Genomic DNA, 23,333 nt, shown 5'->3' with positions numbered 1-23,333 from the left:
GTCGGGTTGTGAATTTTCGGAGCAATAAAAAGGCTTTACATCTCCCATCATATTATGTAATTTTTTTGAAAATCCTATAAGATGACAACAAGAATCAAAATTGTCATTCAATATAGCATCAAATTTTTTCAAAAAATCTATGAAGGGTTCAGGAGCTTTTACCAGATTTGACGAATCGTACACTTTTTCTTTTGTAAAAGTGAATGCGTCTTCAGGGATCTGATCTTTTTCAAAACTTGGCAAAGGTTGGGAACAATTATGCAATTTAAAGTATTCAAAAGCATTTACTATTAAAAATATTGAAGAGTTGGTCGAAAAACAATACAAACTCCGCGGTATTTAAAAAGGTTTGGGACTGAGACGTATTTAAGTGACCCGTTGTATACATGGCTAACATTGCGCTAGCAACTGTATTGCTAAAGACTTGGGCAGCTAAACGTACATTCATTTTTTGAAAAGTACTGGGCTTTAAATGTGCGGAAGTCAATTTTGGCGCACATCGAATATCACGTTGTGAATCCTGTTGATGGAAATGAACTATATCTTTCCAATCTACAGGATGCCCACGAAATTGTATATGGTTTTTGAAGTTTTCAATACAATTTCTCGTACTCTTTAACAGGTGAGGAGAATCATAAAAGAACACGATTTCTTCACCGTTAACTTCAAAATAGGGCCTATGATCTGTAATCCCCACTACTCTAGCAAAATTCACAAAATTGGATCCTCGATCACAGACTAATTGACAGGTATGAAGACCTATCCCCTGGAGTTTCTCAATCACTTCAAAACATACTTCCGAACCACATCGCCTTTACATGAATTATGGACGAAAAAGTATGCAACTGGTTGAGACCAGGAGTTGGCTCCAATGCCTTGAGCCATTACTGTAAAAACACTGTTGGCTATCCTGGACGTACGATTTTCATCCCCATAGTCCTCCAATCCTACTATAAAATCCCTATACCTATCATATTTTAAATGAGTTTTCAATAACATCACAACACAATGAAATGTACTTTTCCTCATTACTAAAGCCTCGGCTACGCAACTCCAGGGACTTAATGCTGCAAAATGAGCATCCAGGATTTCTTGGCCAACCTTTTATAAATTTTGAAAGTGTGGTTGTAGAAGGACAATGAAAAAGGGGTCGCAAATATATATAGGCCAAAGGAGATGTGAATTTTACTCCAAGGGTTATAGTCTTCATATTTTTACTATATCTGCGACCTGAAGGGCTGCGAGAAGTATTTTGTACATTATTCCTAACACATATTGCGAGTTGTGGTGGTAATTTGCCACAAATCTCATCAATTTGGGTATGAATATGGTTTTGATTAATTAAATAATCTCTTTGGGCTTTTAGCTCTAATATCCCCTGTTCTTTTTCTTTAATAGATTTCATTTATAATGAAATTTGATTCATCGCATTGTCAAGTTGTTCTTGGCAATTTTTATGACTGAAGGATCCATCGCAGAAATATGCTTCGGTTTGGGTCCCCTGACATCGGATCCCAAAAGGAATCACTTCTGCCCTAGCTTTTTCTGTTTCCCTAAAATAATCAAAACCCTCCTCCTGAGCAGCAAAATCCTCAGGCCCTAATCGAATTACTCCGCCATTTGCGTCCGTCTTTTCGACTAAGCTACCTATTTCAAATACTAAATTATTTTTTGGAATTACATCCACTGAGGGTTCGTACAAATTAGAATCGGGGAATGCCCCTTTACTTAACCTTAATTTGTTCCTCATCCTGAACGAGAAATGGCGCTGACAGGAGAATAGCTCCTTTTTTGGGGTGTCTGTTGCCCCCAAAAGTTGCGTCCATTTTCCTCGCCTATGAAAATTTTCATAAATTTAACGAAATAATATTGTTACAAAAGTAGTATTAAGTTATATTTGTATTACTATATGCATCCCTGATTATGAACAATAGCTGTAGGTATATGGAATAGCATTTGTCTTCTTGTAGACATCTGGCGCCACGGCTGTCTGCTCGTCGAAACAGTAAACATCTGGCGCCGCACTGTCTGCTTGTCTAGGTAAACAATTGCTGAGTCTGGCGCCGCGACTGTCTGCTTGCGTCTGGCGCCGTATAGCCGTATGTTCTGGTAATTTCCAGACGCGATATTCTAGAAGGACACGTCGGCATCAGCGAGAAGTGCGTGGCTATATAAGCCGTGGCAGCGCCAACGTAATCAATCGGTGCTAAGAGTAAACTGCTATAGTGTAGACGAGTTGTGAAATAAAGAGTTGTTGAATTAAATTAAACAGTGTTGATTTTATTTGTCAATCCAGAGATACGAACCTAACAAAGTAAACTAGCAAGAGTAAATTCGTAACAATTGGTGTCAGAAGTGGGATTGTCAAATAATCCAAATTCAAGATGGTTAAATTCGGAGAATTGAGAATTCAGCAATTAAAAAAAGAACTGGAGGAGCGTAATTTGCCGATAAGCGGGCAAAAGGCGGATCTGCAGGCACGATTACGTGAAGCAATGGAAGCGGATGGAATTAATGTGGACGAGTTCGAATTTAATGGGCCAGAAACTTCTACAAAGGTAGAAGAAAAAGTAGAAGAACAACGAACATCATCAAGTGCAGACACGAACATGCTGTTAGTGGCTATTAAGCAAATAATAGCTGAAAATATATCACAAATAACAGAAAATGTAGTGCAAACAGAAAATCGTTTGGCACAGCAAATGACGCAAATAGCTGAAAATACATCACAGTTAGAGTCTCGCCTTACACAACAGATTACGGAAAATACTACGCAACTACAAAAACAAGTGCAAGAGAAATTTTCAAAATTTGAAGACGAATTAAGCACTTTAAAAAATGGCGAAGAAAATTTAAAATCAGAAGTTCTGCAATTAAGTAATCGTGTGCGAGAACTGCAACTACATGGCCCTGCACCATCAACAAATAATCAAAGATTGAAGGCACTCACATTCGATGGAAGTATTCCATTTCAAATTTTCAAACTTCAGTTTGAAAAGACAGCGATGGCCAATAACTGGAATACAGCGGACAAAGTGGCGTCCTTGTTTGTATCATTGAAAGGACCTGCGGCAGAAATCCTTCAGACTATTCCAGACTGTGAACGGGACAACTATGAGGCATTGATGAGTGCGATAGAAAGACGATATGGCAGTGAGCACCGGAAACAAATATACCAGATCGAACTGCAAAATAGGGGTCAGAAGATGAACGAGTCATTGCAAGAGTTTGCAACTGAAATAGAACGACTGGCTCATTTGGCAAATGCAGATGCACCTGTGGATTACATTGAGAGGGTAAAAATTCAATGTTTCATAAATGGAATTCGTGATGTGGACACCAAACGCGCCACATATGCATTGCCAAAAAGAACGTTTGCTGAAACGGTTTCGCACGCCCTCACACAGGAAACAGCTTCCCTACTAAGTAAACCAGCACACAAAGTACAAAGGGTTGAAATGGAACAACCCGCGCTGATGGAAGAAATATTGAAGACTCTGAAGACAATTGCTGCACCGCGAGTAAATACAACAAGCAGATGTTTCAACTGTGGAAAAGCGGGTCACTTTGCCCGAAATTGCAATATAAAAGTAAACCCATCAAAACGGAAACAACCAACAGATAACCAGGACGGAGCATCCACATCTCACAAGTCGTTAAACTAAAACGGAACAGTTCAAAGGGGCGTGAGCTGGTTCCCACAACTATTTGCCCCGCCATCTCGATATCACAAATAGGTCGCCATGACAACAATCTTACTATCAATGGCATCGTAAATGGACGACTGTCAACGCTTACTTTGGATACTGGTGCCACACATTCAATTATCCGACCGGATGTGGTAAGAGGAACGGTTGAACCATTAGTCAGTTGCAAGCTTCGAACGGCCACCGGGGAGGAAGCAGCTGTCGCGGGAAAAGTGTTTTGCGAAGTGATGATTGGTACCCTGGAAGTTAATCACACCTTCATCGTAGCAGAAATCACGGATGAAATTATAATGGGAGTAGATTTCATGATTGATCACGGGGTTACTTTGGATTTAAACAAGCAAATGCTGTTTTGCCAGAACATGGAGATGCCTATAAACACCGGATATGTGACCAACGTTGAAAGTAAGAGAGTGATTGTTGATGATAATCAGAGTATTCCACCAAAATCTGAGGCGATTGTATGGGCTAAAGTGAATGGAGGAGGTGGGAATGAAGAGTTGTGGATTGTGGAACCAACAAAAATAGATACACCCATATTGGTAGGAAGAACGCTTGTGAAAACTAGAGAAGACGCCACCATTCCGGTCAGAGTAGTGAATGAATTCAACACGCCTATAAGTCTAAAAAAAGGAGCAGTAATTGGACAGTGCCAGAATATAAGTGCAATAGCACGATGCGAACGGTCAGAACAGAAGCCTACTATTGAGCCACAGCAGATAAGTCCTACACTCCTAAATAATTTGCTGAACGAACTGCATGGAAATGAAAAATTAAAAGCAGAAAAACTATTAGAAAAATACGCATCCATATTTGCAAACGAAGGAAACACAGGAAGAACCGGCATTGTCAAACATCGCATAAATACTGGAGACACTAAACCAATCCGGCAAGCTCCGCGTAGGGTTCCACTAGCAAAACGTGAAGATGCTAACAAAATTATTGAAGACATGCACAAAAACGGTGTAATCGAACCTTCAATAAGTCCATGGAGCTCACCTATCGTCTTAGTTAAAAAGAAAGATGGTAGCACCCGTTTCTGCGTAGATTATAGGAAGTTGAATGATGTCACAAAGAAAGACAGTTATCCTCTACCGAGAATCGACGATACCTTAGACACCTTGTCTGGAGCGAAATGGTTTTCTACATTAGATCTACAAAGTGGATATTGGCAAGTCGAGATTGATGAACGTGACCGTGAAAAGACCGCTTTCAGTATGGGCGACGGGTTATGGGAATTCTCTGTGATGCCATTTGGGTTATGTAATGCGCCTGCAACGTTCGAGCGACTGATGGAACATGTGTTAAAAGGACTCAACTGGAAGACATGTTTGGTGTATCTTGATGACATTATCATCATGGGAAAAAGTTTTGATGATCATCTGAAAAATCTAGAGGAAGTCTTTCAGCGAATAGCATCAGCCGGATTACGCTTGAATCCCAAAAAGTGTTCATTATGGAAGAAGCAGGTCACATATCTCGGACATAAAGTGTCAACTGAGGGAATTCACACCGAGGAAGGAAAAATAAAAGCAGTTAAAGATTGGCCTCGACCCACCAACATTCATGAACTCCGCAGCTTCCTCGGCTTATGCACGTATTACCGCCGTTTTGTACCTGGATTTGCGAACGTGGCTAGAAGTTTACATGATTTAACAAAGAAGAATCGCCCGTTTGTATGGCAGTTGGAACAAGAAAAAGCGTTTGAGCAGCTTAAAGAACTACTTTGTACGGCGCCGATGTTAGCTTATCCAATACCTGGAAAGAAATTCATCCTGGATACAGATGCGAGCGCTTATGGAATTGGAGGTGTCCTGTCTCAGCTCATCGACGGGCAAGAAAGAGTAATTGGGTATTACAGCAGAGTGCTCGGGAAACCAGAGAAAAACTACTGTGTGACGCGAAAAGAACTACTAGCTGTGGTGGAATGTGTAAAACATTTCCACAAGTATTTGTATGGACAGCGATTCTTGCTGAGGACTGATCATGCAGCATTAAAGTGGTTATTACAGTTTAAGAATCCGGAAGGCCAAATTGCACGATGGATCGAAAGATTACAGAATTACGACTTCGAAACGGAACATCGAAAGGGGATTCACCACAAAAATGCGGATGCATTATCACGTCGCCCTTGTCCACTAGAATGTAAACATTGCTCCAAATCAGAAGGAAAAGAAGGTATAATCGACGTGCGATTACTGAATATAGAACCTGAAGATGATTGGACTCCTCACCGCATCAGAATCAATCAGCTGGAGGACCCTGATCTTGCAAAGCTGATAATAGCCAAAGAAAATGGGGTACGACCACTAAAGGAACAAATAAGTAGCGAGAGTCCAACGGCAAAAGCATATTGGGCCCAATGGAACAGCATAAACCTCGTTAATGGATACCTTCATCGTACCTGGGAAAGCGAAGATGGCAAGCAGTCTCGTCTGCTGATCATAGTACCGAAGTCCATGATCCCGAAAGTATTGAAAGAATATCACAATGGACCTAGTGGAGGGCACCTTGGAATTACAAAAACTATAGAGAAGATTAAACAACGGTTCTACTGGATCGGTTGTCGAGATTCCATAGCAGAATGGATAAGTAATTGCGTAGAGTGCATGGCAGCTAAAGGTCCTAAAGCCAAAAGTCGCGGTAGGCTGCAACAGTACAACGTGGGATCACCATTTGAACGAGTCGCAATGGATGTTGCAGGTCCGTTCCCAACCAGTACGGCCGGAAACAAATATCTACTGGTTGTCATGGACTATTTCAGTAAATGGCCAGAAGTATATGCCTTACCAAACCAGGAAGCGAAGACCGTAGCCGAAGCGTTTGTAGAAAATTGGATAACAAGGTTCGGAGTGCCCGTCGAATTACACTCAGATCAAGGCAGGAATTTCGAATCTTCCATTTTCCAAGAAGTCTGTACATTATTGGGCATCCACAAGACACGGACAACAGCGTTACACCCACACTCAGATGGGATGGTAGAGAGATTCAACCGAACGCTCGAAGAACATCTGCGGAAAATCGTTGATAAAGATCAACGGAATTGGGACAAGTGCATCCAGATATTCCTGCTGGCGTATCGTTCAGCGAAGCACGAGACAACTGGTTACACGCCAGCAAAGATTATTTTCGGATCTGATCTGCGACTCCCTGCTGATCTTAAGTTTGGAACGAATCCTACAGCTGTAAGAAATGATGGAGATTATTGTTCTGCCTTAAAGGAAGAAATGAATGAATTGCATCTAATGGTAAGACAGCATACGCATCTGATGAGCAATAAGATGAAGGACCGGTTCGATCAAGCGGCAAATTCAAAAGGTTTTGAAGAAGGTGATCTGGTCCTGTTGTACAATCCACTTCGAAAGAAAGGCTTGTCCCCGAAACTGCAGACAGCCTGGGAAGGACCCTATATGGTGATGAAACGACTTAATGACGTGGTATACCGCATACAAAGAAATGGAAAAGCACGATGTAAAATGAAAGTAGTACATTTGGAGAGGCTCGCCCCATTTGGTTCAAGAGGATTTGTGCCTAATCGGGACGATTAGGCTTTAGTGGAGGGCAGTGTTACAAAAGTAGTATTAAGTTATATTTGTATTACTATATGCATCCCTGATTATGAACAATAGCTGTAGGTATATGGAATAGCATTTGTCTTGTTGTAGACATCTGGCGCCACGGCTGTCTGCTCGTCGAAACAATAAACATCTGGCGCCGCACTGTCTGCTTGTCTAGGTAAACAATTGCTGAGTCTGGCGCCGCGACTGTCTGGCGCCGTATAGCCGTATGTTCTGGTAATTTCCAGACGCGATATTCTAGAAGGACACGTCGGCATCAGCGAGAAGTGCGTGGCTATATAAGCCGTGGCAGCGCCAACGTAATCAATCAGTGCTAAGAGTAAACTGCTATAGTGTAGACGAGTTGTGAAATAAAGAGTTGTTGAATTAAATTAAACAGTGTTGATTTTATTTGTCAATCCAGAGATACGAACCTAACAAAGTAAACTAGCAAGAGTAAATTCGTAACAATATAAAAGCAAATTGGTTAGTATAAAACAAGCAAATCTTGGTTAGTTTTTTTAAGTAAAAATTAAAATGTTGCAAAAAAAAAAAACTAAAACGCATGAAAAGCATTAAATGAATGCATGAAGTGAACCAACCTTTAGAGGCATCATTTAAAACGTCGCTGAAATTTTTAATAAACTATTTATACGTTTATTTTCATACAAAAAAACTTATCTTTTAAAAACTATCATATTATCTATGACTAATTTTTAAGGTTTAACAAAATGAATTACCTTAAGTAATTAATACTATTTATGGTATTGATAATTTAAAAGTAACATGTAGACATATTTTGTATAACTACACTCTTATAAGTTAATATAATATTTACTTAATGAATTATATTTATAATTAAACACTTTCGTAACAAAAATTTTGTAAGCCATTTGTTCTTTAACCTAATTAAAACTAATACAGTTTTCATTATACTTAAAAAAAGTTCTTAACTAAAACTGTATTCCGTTGGCCATCCCGAAAAAAACATAGCCACTTCACTTGGGTATTTTATATTTATATTATTTAATACACATGTGGCAAAAAAATGGTTTTGAATTAATAAAAAAAAGATTTTAAATTTTTATAATGCACACTTTTATGTATGCATAAGAACTAATACGTATTAAGGGGCTATACCAGTGTGACACTTTCAAAAAATCTGTTTTTTTTTCATTTTTTTTTTTGATGGTTTAAACGACGTTTTCAAAATTGCTGGCATCATAACTCAACGAGATATTGACCAATCGACTTCAAATTGAAACTGAGTATTCTATAGTATATTATTTACTATACATACAATGACCTAAGATCTTTTTGATTGGTTGAAAATTGTCAATTTGCCATTAAAAAAACGACAATTGTTTACCTAAAAAAGACACTTTTTTCGGAACCTCCGAAGACAGCACATAACTTCGTTATTATTCAATATTTTTGTAAAAAAAAACTTAAAATATAGCCGAAAATATACCTTATTATGTCCAAAGAACTTCGAAATATTCGACTGAGTACTTTCTTTAAAAAATCACGAAATTCGTCAAATTTTCCATGGGTAACACTGGTATAGCCCCTTAAATATTTGATGAATGTACATATATACGCATATATATAAAAATTCACCCAAGTATCAACAAAATACCTAACACATATTCCAAAATAAATTCATACCTTGCTAATTCTCGTTCCGATGGGAATTTGTAAAATGATTCAGCTGCCGCACATCCACACACACAAGATTTCGGCATTCTTCTGTAAACACAAACTTATTAAAAACTTTGACATTTTTCTAACCTTACCTTAATTTAGCTTTATTTCAGCAACAACACTTATTCACAATATAAAATATTTAATCTTATAATTAACACTAATATTTATTGTTAAAATCTTCAATATACTTACGTTTGTGTTTAAACTCAATTTCCAGTTGATGTTTTCCTATAACGGCTAACGAATTGTCAATTTGTACACATATGTATGTCAAACGACAAATTACCACCCAGAATTGTATCCTACTGCATGCAAAAATTTAGAAATACTTGAAGCGTGTTTAAAAATTGCCCGAAAAAAACAACTGATTTAACATCAAACAACAAGTAATATCCTAATAAAATTGAGCAGAGATTCAAAATAATTCAATATAATCACTTAAATAACGTAAACACTTGCATTATTTAATATATTTTAAAGTGTTGATCATCAAAATTTAAAATTTATATGTAGCTCAAATGCTAACACAACACCCTGATTACCATGAAAGTAGCAAAAAAAGTGTTACACAACACCCTAAGATTTCTTAGAGGTGAGTATATGTATGTAAACAAAGCAAAGGTTGTCTACTGTATATACTGAGCCCACCACTGATTATGCGTATGGTCTGTCATATTTGTTTACATGCACACATATATATATTATATACATATGAGCACATGTGCAACCGCTTGGTCTTTTAATGTAAAGCTTGGTATCCAGCTCTCAAAAAATGTAAAAACTTCATATAAAACAAATATAGTTTAAAAAAACTAAAGCTTTTAAAGCATATCAAACTAAAAAGTGAAAAATAATTCTTTGTATAAACTAACAATAATAATGAAGGAAAAATTGCTGCATTATTGTGAGAAAAGCGTGGCACGCTCGATATATGAAAAATATGTCACAAAGCACCCCACCCTTTTTCCGGCATCTCTCCCCTCTCCATTGATATATGTACCATCACTCTATCTTGTTTAGTTCGCCTGCTGCGTCAAGTTGAGTAGACGTGTGTTTGTAGTGCTCGTCACGAAAATGGAAAAACGAAATCACGAGCAACGCGTCGCGATAAAATTTTGCGGCAGATTGGGCGAAACAGCTTCGGAAACGTACGCTAAAATTGAAAGAGTGTATGGTGATAGTGCTCTTAGTCGTGCCCAGGCTCACAATGGTTGTCTCCGCGCGCCCCCCGCCCGAAAAAAGCTCGCATGAGCAAGACGAAGGTGAAAACGATGATTATTGCCTTTTTTGATAGCCGTGGAATCGTCCACAAAGATTTCGTTCCACCGGAGAAAACTGTGAATCAAGTCTACTACTGCCAAGTACTCGAAAGATTGCGAAAACGAGTCAACAGAGTGCGCCCAGACATCGCTCGTAACTGAATCCTTCATCACGACAACGCGCCGTGCCACACCGCCCTCAGCGTGTCTTAGTATTTGGCCTCTAAAGGGATCGCCGTGTTGCAACAGCCGCCTTATTCGCCCGACATGTCACCCTGAGACTTTTTGTTTCCTAAAATAAAATCGGTGGTCAAAGGAACCCATTTTGAGTCGATTACGGACATCCAGGCGTGCCTGACGAGGGTACTCGCGGACATCCCAGTCGAAGCGTTCCAGAACTGTTACGATGCATGGAAAACGCGCTGGAATCGCTGTATAGCTGCCCAAGGGGACTACTTTGAAGGGGATGGCAGAGTTGTAGAATAATTTTCAAATATACGGTTTTTATGGAATCAGTCTTATTACTTAATTGTCATAGCTCGTACATACATACATATTACGCACAAAGTTTATCTTCTTTGTTTATTTTCTCTTGCTCTTCTAATGTGGATCATTCACAATGCGTAACCCGCTGTCAAAATTACTTGAAGAAATAATGTATTTTTTTCTTGGGCAATTACTTGAGAGCTGGATAAGGACCTTAAATGTGTAGATTTAAAACCAATCACCATTAACCTATATTAATTATTAGGGTAATAATACATAGCTTACTCTATTATATATTTTTAATGATTTTATGGAATCCTCATGAAATACATAGGTAAATTTTAACATACATACATATTGTTACAAAAGTAGTATTAAGTTGTATTTGTATTGCTATATGCATCCCTTATTATGAACAATAGCTGTAGGTATATGGAATAGCATTTGTCTTGTTGTAGACATCTGGCGCCGCGGCTGTCTGCTTGTCGAAACAATAGACATCTGGCGCCGCAGATGTCTGCTTGTCTACTTAAACAATTGCTGCGTCTGGCGCCGCGACTGTCTGCTTGTCTACTTAAACAAGAGTAAACTGATATAGTGTAGACGAGTTGTAAAATAAAGAGATTTTGTTGAAGTGAATTAAACGGCTAGGAGGAGTAAATTCGCAACAATTGGTGTCAGAAGTGGGATTGTCAAATAATCCAAATTCAAGATGGTTAAATTCGGAGAACTGAGAATTCAGCAATTAAAAAAAGAACTGGAGGAGCGTAATTTGCCGATAAGCGGGCAAAAGGCGGATCTGCAGGCACGACTACGTGAAGCAATGGAAGCGGATGGAATTAATGTGGACGAGTTCGAATTTGATGGGCCAGAAACTTCTACAAAGGTAAAAGAAAAAGTAGAAGAACAACGAACATCATCAAGTGTAGACATGAACTTGCTGTTAGTGGCTATTAAGCAAATAGAAAATCGTCTGGCACAGCAAATAGCTGAAAATACAGAAAATGCAGTGCAAACAGAAAATCTTCTGGCACAGCAAATAGCTGAAAATATATCACAGTTAAAGTCTTGCCTTGCACAACAAATGACTGAAAATAATACGCAGTTAGAAAAGCGTTTGGTACAACAGATTACAGAAAATAATACACAAGTGCAAGGGAAATTTTCAAAATTTGAAGACGAATTAAGCACGTTAAAAAATGACGAAGAAAATTTAAAATCAGAAGTTCTTCAATTAAGTAATCGTGTGCGAGAACTGCAACTACATGGCCCTGCACCATCAACAAATAATCAAAGATTGAAGGCACCCACATTTGATGGAAGTATTCTATTTCAAATTTTCAAACTTCAGTTTGAAAAGACAGCAATGGCCAATAACTGGAATGCAGCGGACAAAGTGACGTCTTTGTTTGTATCATTGAAAGGACCTGCGGCAGAAATCCTTCAGACTATTCCAGATTGTGAACGGGACAACTATGAGGCATTGATGAGTGCGATAGAAAGACGATATGGTAGTGAGCACCGGAAACAAATATACCAGATCGAACTGCGAAATAGGGGTCAGAAGATGAACGAGTCATTGCAAGAGTTCGCAACTGAAGAAGAACGACTGGCTCATTTGGCAAATGCAGATGCACCTGTGGATTACATTGAGAGGGTTAAAATTCAAAGTTTCATAAATGGAATTCGTGATGTGGTAAACCAGCACACAAAGTACAAAGAGTTGAAATGGAACAACCAGTGCTGATGGAAGAAATATTGAAGACTCTGAAGACAATTGCTGCACCGCGAGTAAATACAACAGGAAGATGTTTCAACAGTGGAAAAGTGGGTCACTTTGCCCGAAATTGCAATATAAAACTAAACCCATCAAAACGGAAACAACCAACAGATAACGAGGACGGAGCACCCACATCTCACAAGTCGTTATACTAAAACTGAACAGTTCAAAGGGGGGTTCCCACAACTATTTGCCCCGCCATCTCGATATCACAAATAGGTCGCCATGACAACAATCTTACTATCAACGGCATCGTAAATGGACGAATATCAACGCTTACTTTGGATACTGGTGCCACACATTCAATTATCCGACCGGACGTGGTAAGAGGAACAGTTGAACCATTAGTCGGTTGCAAGCTTCGAACGGCCACTGGAGAGGAAGCAGCTATTGCGGGAAAAGTGTTTTGCGAAGTGTCGATTGGTACCCTGGTAGTTAATCACACCTTCATCGTAGCAGAAATCACGGATGAAATTATAATGGGAGTAAGAGGGTGGTTGTTGATGATAATCAGAGTATTCCACCAAAATCTGAGGCGATTGTATGGGCTAAAGTAAATGGAGGAGGTGGGACTGAAGAATTGTGGATTGTGGAACCAACAAAAATAGATACACCCATATTGGTAGGAAGAACGCTTGTGAAAACTAGAGAAGACGCTACCATTCCGGTCAAAGTAGTGAATGAATTCAACACGCCTATAAGGCTGAAGAAAGGAGCAGTAATTGGACAGTGCCAGAATATAAATGCAATAGCACGATGCGAACGGTCACAACAGAAGCCTACTATTGAGCCACAGCAGATAAGTCCTACACTCCTAAACAATTTGTTGAATGAGGTGCATGGAAATGAAAAATTAAAAGAAGAAAAACTATTACAAAAATACGCATCCATATTTGCAAACGAAGGAAACAACACAGGAAGAACCGGCATTGTCAAACATCGCATAAATACCGGAGACGCTAGACCAATCCGACAAGCTCCGCGTAGGGTTCCACTAGCGAAACGGGAGGATGCTAACAAAATTATTGAAGACATGCACAAAAACGGTGTAATCGAACCTTCAATAAGTCCATGGAGCTCACCCATCATCTTAGTTAAAAAGAAAGATGGTAGCACCCGTTTCTGCGTAGATTATAGGAAGTTGATAGATGTCACAAAGAAAGACAGTTATCCTCTACCGAGAATCGACGATACATTAGATACCTTGTCTGGAGCGAAATGGTTTTCTACATTAGATCTACAAAGTGGATATTGGCAAGTCGAGATTGATGAATGTGACCGTGGAAAGACCGCTTTCAGTATGGGCGACGGGTTATGGGAATTCTCTGTGATGCCATTTGGGTTATGTAATGCGCCAGCAACGTTCGAGCGACTGATAGAACATGTGTTAAAAGGACTCAACTGGAAGACATGTTTGGTGTATCTTGATGACATTATCATCATGGGAAAAAGTTTTGATAATCATCTGAAAAATCTAGAGGGAGTCTTTCAGCGAATAGCATCAGCCGAATTACGCTTGAATACCAAAAAGTGTTCATTATGGAAGAAGCAGGTCACATATCTCGGACATAAAGTGTCAACTGAGGGAATTCACACCGAGGAGGAAAAAATAAAAGCAGTTAAAGATTGGCCTCGACCCACCAACATACATGAACTCCGCAGCTTCCTCGGCGTATGTACGTATTACCGCCGCTTTGTACCCGGATTTGCGAACGTGGCTAGAAGTTTACACGATTTAACAAAGAAGAATCGCCCGTTTGTATGGCAGTTGGAACAAGAATAAGCGTTTGAGCAGCTTAAAGAACTACTTTGTACGGCGCCGATGTTAGCTTATCCAATACCTGGAAAGAAATTCATCCTGGATAGAGATGCGAGCGCTTATGGAATTGGAGGTGTCCTGTCTCAGCTCATCGACGGGCAAGAAAGAGTAATTGGGTAAGGAAAGGCTTGTTCCCGAAATTGCAGACAGCCTGGGAAGGGCCCTATATGGTGATGAAACGACTTAATGACGTGGTATACCGCATACAAAGAAATGGAAAAGCACGATGTAAAATGAAAGTAGTACATTTGGAGAGGATCGCCTCATTTGGTTCAAGAGGATTTGTGCCTAATCGGGACGATTAGGCTTAAGTGGAGGGCAGTGTTACAAAAGTAGTATTAAGTTTGGTATTTGTATTGCTGTATGCACCCCTTATTATAAACATTGGGCGCCTCTACTTAAACAATAGATGCATTTGGCGCCGCATAGCATAATATAAAGAGTTGTTGAATTGAACAGTTTTTGGTTTTATTCGTCAATCCAAAGATACAAACCTAGCAAAGTAAACTAGCAAGCAGTAAAATCGTAACAATACATACATATGTACATACTTATGTACTAAGTATATGCTTTGATACCACTTATATAATCTGTAAGCATAAATTTGTTTACATTGGAATTAGAATTATTTTTTTCATTTAACACTGAAAATGCTCAGTTCTGCTATTTTCGTGGTAAAACACGCTTATAATTTGTCAGTGGTGAGACTCCCTCATCTCTGCCGAGTTCTCCTTCGAAAAGTTACGATATTTGAAACGTGAACTTTCTCTATGATAAACGTTCCCTGTTTTGAGCTCTTGAACTGTTGAATTTTTCATAAGTATGAAAGAATGTATGTGAAAAAAAAAAGAAATATACATTTTTTACAAATGTATTTCTTGCAAAAAAAAAATATTTTCATATTTTCGGACTATAATAACTTTAGCACAATTTTTATATACCAATTAGTTTAATATGAGCAATGAACGTTTGATTTATGTTCGTATAAGTTTATTAAATAAAAGATGGCAATACGGGGCATCTCGACAGGCAAAAATTTATTGTATACCAACTGTGGGCACACAGATATGGCAACTCTGTTTTGTCAGTTATTCATTCTCTGTACATTCTTGGAATTTCAATTTCCACTGAATTCCTAATTCTTATTTTTGAATTTTTAGAAGCGTCACTCTTTGTCTAGACACCAACGAGAATACAAGCGTTATTACAATAAATAGTTTTAGATTTTAAATAATTGTGGTGTTTCATTCGCCACACAACTGTATTACTGTCCATATTGCCTGTGAAGACTCCATATTGCTCATGGAATACTAATTAGTATGCCATATATTGAAAGCAAAGAATTGTCTCCTCAGCAGCTTGACAGCTCAGTTTTCATTTCTATGAAAATTTCGAAGAAGCAACACATTCCATTAATACCATGTTCAGACCGACACTTAATCACAATGTTTCGGCTGTTAAGTGGGTTATCCTACTAATCCTATAAATTTATCCAGATTTCACCATACAAAAATGACAGTTCAAAATCATTTCTAATTTTGCACACTCTCTTTGTCGGCATTGGAAATCTATTACATTATGACAGCTGATTTAGACACTACAAAGAGGAAAAATATTGTTACGAATTTACTCTTGCTAGTTTACTTTGTTAGGTTCGTATCTCTGGATTGACAAATAAAATCAACACTGTTTAATTTAATTCAACAACTCTTTATTTCACAACTCGTCTACACTATAGCAGTTTACTCTTAGCAATGATTGATTACGTTGGCGCTGCCACGGCTTATATAGCCACGCACTTCTCGCTGATGCCGACGTGTCCTTCTAGAATATCGCGTCTGGAAATTACCAGAACATACGGCTATACGGCGCCAGACGCAAGCAGACAGTCGCGGCGCCAGACTCAGCAATTGTTTAACTAGACAAGCAGACAGTGCGGCGCCAGATGTCTACAACAAGACAAATGCTATTCCATATACCTACAGCTATTGTTCATAATCAGGGATGCATATAGTAATACAAATACAACTTAATACTACTTTTGTAACACTGCCCTCCACTAAAGCCTAATCGTCCCGATTAGGCACAAATCCTCTTGAACCAAATGGGGCGAGCCTCTCCAAATGTACTACTTTCATTTTACACCGTGCTTTTCCATTTCTTTGTATGCGGTATACCACGTCATTAAGTCGTTTCATCACCATATAGGGTCCTTCCGCGACTGTCTGCTTGCGTCTGGCGCCGTATAGCCGTATGTTCTGGTAATTTCCAGACGCGATATTCTAGAAGGACACGTCGGCATCAGCGAGAAGTGCGTGGCTATAGCCGTATGTTCTGGTAATTTCCAGACGCGATATTCTAGAAGGACACGTCGGCATCAGCGAGAAGTGCGTGGCTATATAAGCCGTGGCAGCGCCAACGTAATCAATCAGTGCTAAGAGTAAACTGCTATAGTGTAGACGAGTTGTGAAATAAAGAGCTGTTGAATTAAATTAAACAGTGTTGATTTTATTTGTCAATCCAGAGATACGAACCTAATAAAGTAAACTAGCAAGAGTAAATTCGTAACAATTGGTGCCAGTCGTTCGATTTCAGTTGCGAACTCTTGCAATGATTCGTTCATCTTCTGACCCCTATTTTGCAGTTCGATCTGGTATATTTGTTTCCGGTGCTCACTACCATATCGTCTTTCTATCGCACTCATCAATGCCTCATAGTTGTCCCGTTCACAGTCTGGAATAGTCTGAAGGATTTCTGCCGCAGGTCCTTTCAAAGATACACCAAACATGTCTTCCAGTTGAGTCCTTTTAACACATGTTCCATCAGTCGCTCGAACGTTGCAGGCGCATTACATAACCCAAATGGCATCACAGAGAATTCCCATAACCCGTCGCCCATACTGAAAGCGGTCTTTTCACGGTCACATTCATCAATCTCGACTTGCCAATATCCACTTTGTAGATCTAATGCAGAAAAAGCAGTGCAAACAGAAAATCGTCTGGCACAGCAAATAGCCGAAAATATATCACAAATAACAGAAAATGCAGTGCAAACAGAAAATCGTCTGGCACAGCAAATAACGCAAATAGCTGAAAATACATCACAGTTAGAGTCTCGCCTTACACAACAAATGACTGAAAATAATACGCAGTTAGAAAAGCGTTTGGTACAACAGATTACAGAAAATAATACACAAGTGCAAGAGAAATTTTCAAAATTTGAAGACGAATTAAGCACAATAAAAAATGACGAAGAAAATTTAAGATCAGAATTTCTTCAACTGAGTAATCGTATGCGAGAACTGCAACTGCATGGCCCTGCACCATCAACAAATAATCCAAGACTGAAGGCACCCACATTCGATGGAAGTATTCCATTTCAAATTTTCAAACTTCAGTTTGAAAAGACAGCAATGGCCAATAACTGGAATGCAGCAGACAAAGTGGCATCCTTGTTTGTATCATTGAAAGGACCTGCGGCAGAAATCCTTCAGACTATTCCAGACTGTGAACGGGACAACTATGAGGCATTGATGAGTGCGATAGAAAGACGATATGGTAGTGAGCACCGCAAAATAGGGGTCAGAAGATGAACGAATCATTGCAAGAGTTCGCAACTGAAATCGAACGACTGGCTCATTTGGCAAATGCAGATGCACCTGCGGATTACATTGAGAGGGTAAAAATTCAATGTTTCATAAATGGAATTCGTGATGTGGACACCAAACGCGCCACATATGCCTTGCCAAAAAGAACGTTTGCTGAAACGGTTTCGCACGCCCTCACACAGGAAACAGCTTCCCTACTAAGTAAACCAGCACACAAAGTACAAAGGGTTGAAATGGAACAACCGGCGCTGATGGAAGAAATATTGAAGACTCTGAAGACAATTGCTGCACCGCGAGTAAATACAACAGGCAGATGTTTCAACTGTGGAAAAGCGGGTCACTTTGCCCGAAATTGCAATATAAAAGTAAACTCATCAAAACGGAAACAACCAACAGATAACGAGGACGGAGCATCCACATCTCACAAGTCGTTAAACTAAAACGGAACAGTTCAAAGGGGCGTGAGCTGGTTCCCACAACTATTTGCCCCGCCATCTCGATATCACAAATAGGTCGCCATGACAACAATCTTACTATCAACGGTATCGTTAATGGACGACTGTCAACGCTTACTTTGGATACTGGTGCCACGCATTCAATTATCCGACCGGATGTGGTAAGAGGAACGGTTGAACCATTAGTCGGTTGCAAGCTTCGAACGGCCACCGGAGAGGAAGCAGCTGTCGCGGGAAAAGTGTTTTGCGAAGTGATGATTGGTACCCTGGAAGTTAATCACACCTTCATCGTAGCAGAAATCACGGACGAAATTATAATGGGAGTAGATTTCATGATTGATCACGGGGTTACTTTGGATTTAAACAAGCAAATGTTGTTTTGCCAGAACATGGAGATGCCTATAAACACCGGATATGTGACCAACGTTGAAAGTAAGAGGGTGATTGTTGATGATAATCAGAGTATTCCACCAAAATCTGAGGCGATTGTATGGGCTAAAGTGAATGGAGGAGGTGGGACTGAAGAGTTGTGGATTGTGGAACCAACAAAAATAGATACACCCATATTGGTAGGAAGAACGCTTGTGAAAACTAGAGAAGACGCCACCATTCCGGTCAGAGTAGTGAATGAATTCAACACGCCTATAAGTCTGAAGAAAGGAGCAGTAATTGGACAGTGCCAGAATATAAGTGCAATAGCACGATGCGAACGGTCACAACAGAAGCCTACTATTGAGCCACAGCAGATAAGTCCTACACTCCTAAATAATTTGCTGAACGAACTGCATGGAAATGAAAAATTAAAAGCAGAAAAACTATTAGAAAAATACGCATCCATATTTGCAAACGAAGGAAACACAGGAAGAACCGGCATTGTCAAACATCGCATAAATACTGGAGACGCTAAACCAATCCGGCAAGCTCCGCGTAGGGTTCCACTGGCAAAACGTGAAGATGCTAACAAAATTATTGAAGACATGCACAAAAACGGTGTAATCGAACCTTCAATAAGTCCATGGAGCTCACCTATCGTCTTAGTTAAAAAGAAAGATGGTAGCACCCGTTTCTGCGTAGATTATAGGAAGTTGAATGATGTCACAAAGAAAGACAGTTATCCTCTACCAAGAATCGACGATACATTAGACACCTTGTCTGGAGCGAAATGGTTTTCTACATTAGATCTACAAAGTGGATATTGGCAAGTCGAGATTGATGAATGTGACCGTGAAAAGACCGCTTTCAGTATGGGCGACGGGTTATGGGAATTCTCTGTGATGCCATTTGGGTTATGTAATGCGCCTGCAACGTTCGAGCGACTGATGGAACATGTGTTAAAAGGACTCAACTGGAAGACATGTTTGGTGTATCTTGATGACATTATCATCATGGGAAAAAGTTTTGATGATCATCTGAAAAATCTAGAGGAAGTCTTTCAGCGAATAGCATCAGCCGGATTACGCTTGAATCCCAAAAAGTGTTCATTATGGAAGAAGCAGGTCACATATCTCGGACATAAAGTGTCAACTGAGGGGATTCACACCGAGGAGGGAAAAATAAAAGCAGTTAAAGATTGGCCTCAACCCACCAACATACATGAACTCCGCAGCTTCCTCGGCTTATGCACGTATTACCGCCGTTTTGTACCTGGATTTGCGAACGTGGCTAGAAGTTTACATGATTTAACAAAGAAGAATCGCCCGTTTGTATGGCAGTTGGAACAAGAAAAAGCGTTTGAGCAGCTTAAAGAACTACTTTGTACGGCGCCGATGTTAGCTTATCCAATACCTGGAAAGAAATTCATCCTGGATACAGATGCGAGCGCTTATGGAATTGGAGGTGTCCTGTCTCAGCTCATCGACGGGCAAGAAAGAGTAATTGGGTATTACAGCAGAGTGCTCGGGAAACCAGAGAAAAACTACTGTGTGACGCGAAAAGAACTACTAGCTGTGGTGGAATGTGTAAAACATTTCCACAAGTATTTGTATGGACAGCGATTCTTGCTGAGGACTGATCATGCAGCATTAAAATGGTTATTACAGTTTAAGAATCCGGAAGGCCAAATTGCACGATGGATCGAAAGATTACAGAATTACGACTTCGAAACGGAACATCGAAAGGGGATTCACCACAAAAATGCGGATGCATTATCACGTCGCCCTTGTCCACTAGAATGTAAACATTGCTCCAAATCAGAAGGAAAAGAAGGTATAATCGACGTGCGATTACTGAATATAGAACCTGAAGATGATTGGACTCCTCACCGCATCAGAATCAATCAGCTGGAGGACCCTGATCTTGCAAAGCTGATAATAGCCAAAGAAAATGGGGTACGACCACTAAAGGAACAAATAAGTAGCGAGAGTCCAACGGCAAAAGCATATTGGGCCCAATGGAACAGCATAAACCTCGTTAATGGATACCTTCATCGTACCTGGGAAAGCGAAGATGGCAAGCAGTCTCGTCTGCTGATCATAGTACCGAAGTCCATGATCCCGAAAGTATTGAAAGAATATCACAATGGACCTAGTGGAGGGCACCTTGGAATTACAAAAACTATAGAGAAGATTAAACAACGGTTCTACTGGATCGGTTGTCGAGATTCCATAGCAGAATGGATAAGTAATTGCGTAGAGTGCATGGCAGCTAAAGGTCCTAAAGCCAAAAGTCGCGGTAGGCTGCAGCAGTACAACGTGGGATCACCATTTGAACGAGTCGCAATGGATGTTGCAGGTCCGTTCCCAACCAGTACGGCCGGAAACAAATATCTACTGGTTGTCATGGACTATTTCAGTAAATGGCCAGAAGTATATGCCTTACCAAACCAGGAAGCGAAGACCGTAGCCGAAGCGTTTGTAGAAAATTGGATAACAAGGTTCGGAGTGCCCGTCGAATTACACTCAGATCAAGGCAGGAATTTCGAATCTTCCATTTTCCAAGAAGTCTGTACATTATTGGGCATCCACAAGACACGGACAACAGCGTTACACCCACACTCAGATGGGATGGTAGAGAGATTCAACCGAACGCTCGAAGAACATCTGCGGAAAATCGTTGATAAAGATCAACGGAATTGGGGCAAGTGCATCCAGATATTCCTGCTGGCGTATCGTTCAGCGAAGCACGAGACAACTGGTTACACGCCAGCAAAGATTATTTTCGGATCTGATCTGCGACTCCCTGCTGATCTTAAGTTTGGAACGAATCCTACAGCTGTAAGAAATGATGGAGATTATTGTTCTGCCTTAAAGGAAGAAATGAATGAATTGCATCTAATGGTAAGACAGCATACGCATCTGATGAGCAATAAGATGAAGGACCGGTTCGATCAAGCGGCAAATTCAAAAGGTTTTGAAGAAGGTGATCTGGTCCTGTTGTACAATCCACTTCGAAAGAAAGGCTTGTCCCCGAAACTGCAGACAGCCTGGGAAGGACCCTATATGGTGATGAAACGACTTAATGACGTGGTATACCGCATACAAAGAAATGGAAAAGCACGATGTAAAATGAAAGTAGTACATTTGGAGAGGCTCGCCCCATTTGGTTCAAGAGGATTTGTGCCTAATCGGGACGATTAGGCTTTAGTGGAGGGCAGTGTTACAAAAGTAGTATTAAGTTATATTTGTATTACTATATGCATCCCTGATTATGAACAATAGCTGTAGGTATATGGAATAGCATTTGTCTTGTTGTAGACATCTGGCGCCACGGCTGTCTGCTCGTCGAAACAATAAACATCTGGCGCCGCACTGTCTGCTTGTCTAGGTAAACAATTGCTGAGTCTGGCGCCGCGACTGTCTGGCGCCGTATAGCCGTATGTTCTGGTAATTTCCAGACGCGATATTCTAGAAGGACACGTCGGCATCAGCGAGAAGTGCGTGGCTATATAAGCCGTGGCAGCGCCAACGTAATCAATCAGTGCTAAGAGTAAACTGCTATAGTGTAGACGAGTTGTGAAATAAAGAGTTGTTGAATTAAATTAAACAGTGTTGATTTTATTTGTCAATCCAGAGATACGAACCTAACAAAGTAAACTAGCAAGAGTAAATTCGTAACAATATAAAAGCAAATTGGTTAGTATAAAACAAGCAAATCTTGGTTAGTTTTTTTAAGTAAAAATTAAAATGTTGCAAAAAAAAAAAACTAAAACGCATGAAAAGCATTAAATGAATGCATGAAGTGAACCAACCTTTAGAGGCATCATTTAAAACGTCGCTGAAATTTTTAATAAACTATTTATACGTTTATTTTCATACAAAAAAACTTATCTTTTAAAAACTATCATATTATCTATGACTAATTTTTAAGGTTTAACAAAATGAATTACCTTAAGTAATTAATACTATTTATGGTATTGATAATTTAAAAGTAACATGTAGACATATTTTGTATAACTACACTCTTATAAGTTAATATAATATTTACTTAATGAATTATATTTATAATTAAACACTTTCGTAACAAAAATTTTGTAAGCCATTTGTTCTTTAACCTAATTAAAACTAATACAGTTTTCATTATACTTAAAAAAAGTTCTTAACTAAAACTGTATTCCGTTGGCCATCCCGAAAAAAACATAGCCACTTCACTTGGGTATTTTATATTTATATTATTTAATACACATGTGGCAAAAAAATGGTTTTGAATTAATAAAAAAAAGATTTTAAATTTTTATAATGCACACTTTTATGTATGCATAAGAACTAATACGTATTAAGGGGCTATACCAGTGTGACACTTTCAAAAAATCTGTTTTTTTTTCATTTTTTTTTTTTTGATGGTTTAAACGACGTTTTCAAAATTGCTGGCATCATAACTCAACGAGATATTGACCAATCGACTTCAAATTGAAACTGAGTATTCTATAGTATATTATTTACTATACATACAATGACCTAAGATCTTTTTGATTGGTTGAAAATTGTCAATTTGCCATTAAAAAAACGACAATTGTTTACC

The 23,333-nt window shown here is 39.3% G+C and overlaps 1 protein-coding gene across 2 annotated transcripts; it reads left to right on the top strand.

Moving 5' to 3' along the window:
* The first annotated feature begins 1,858 nt into the window (after window positions 1–1,858).
* Window positions 1,859–15,124, top strand: LOC125779323 (uncharacterized). 2 transcript variants are annotated; one of them, XM_049460602.1, is made up of 2 exons: window positions 1,859–4,193; window positions 13,063–15,124. In XM_049460602.1, exon 1 carries the CDS (start codon window positions 2,385–2,387, stop codon window positions 3,663–3,665), a length of 1,281 nt encoding a protein of 426 aa, XP_049316559.1. In that variant the 5' UTR covers window positions 1,859–2,384; the 3' UTR covers window positions 3,666–4,193; window positions 13,063–15,124. The 2 variants fall into 2 exon arrangements, with proteins under 2 accessions (XP_049316559.1, XP_049316560.1); XM_049460603.1 differs by lacking the exon at window positions 13,063–15,124 and adding an exon at window positions 12,716–12,874 and having other exon boundaries at window positions 1,859–3,737.
* Window positions 15,125–23,333: the final 8,209 nt, after the last annotated feature.

This window comes from Bactrocera dorsalis, chromosome 6 (genome assembly GCF_023373825.1).
Source record: "Bactrocera dorsalis isolate Fly_Bdor chromosome 6, ASM2337382v1, whole genome shotgun sequence".
Taxonomy (NCBI): Eukaryota; Metazoa; Arthropoda; class Insecta; order Diptera; family Tephritidae; genus Bactrocera; species Bactrocera dorsalis.
This window is presented reverse-complemented; position numbering and strand designations above follow the sequence as displayed.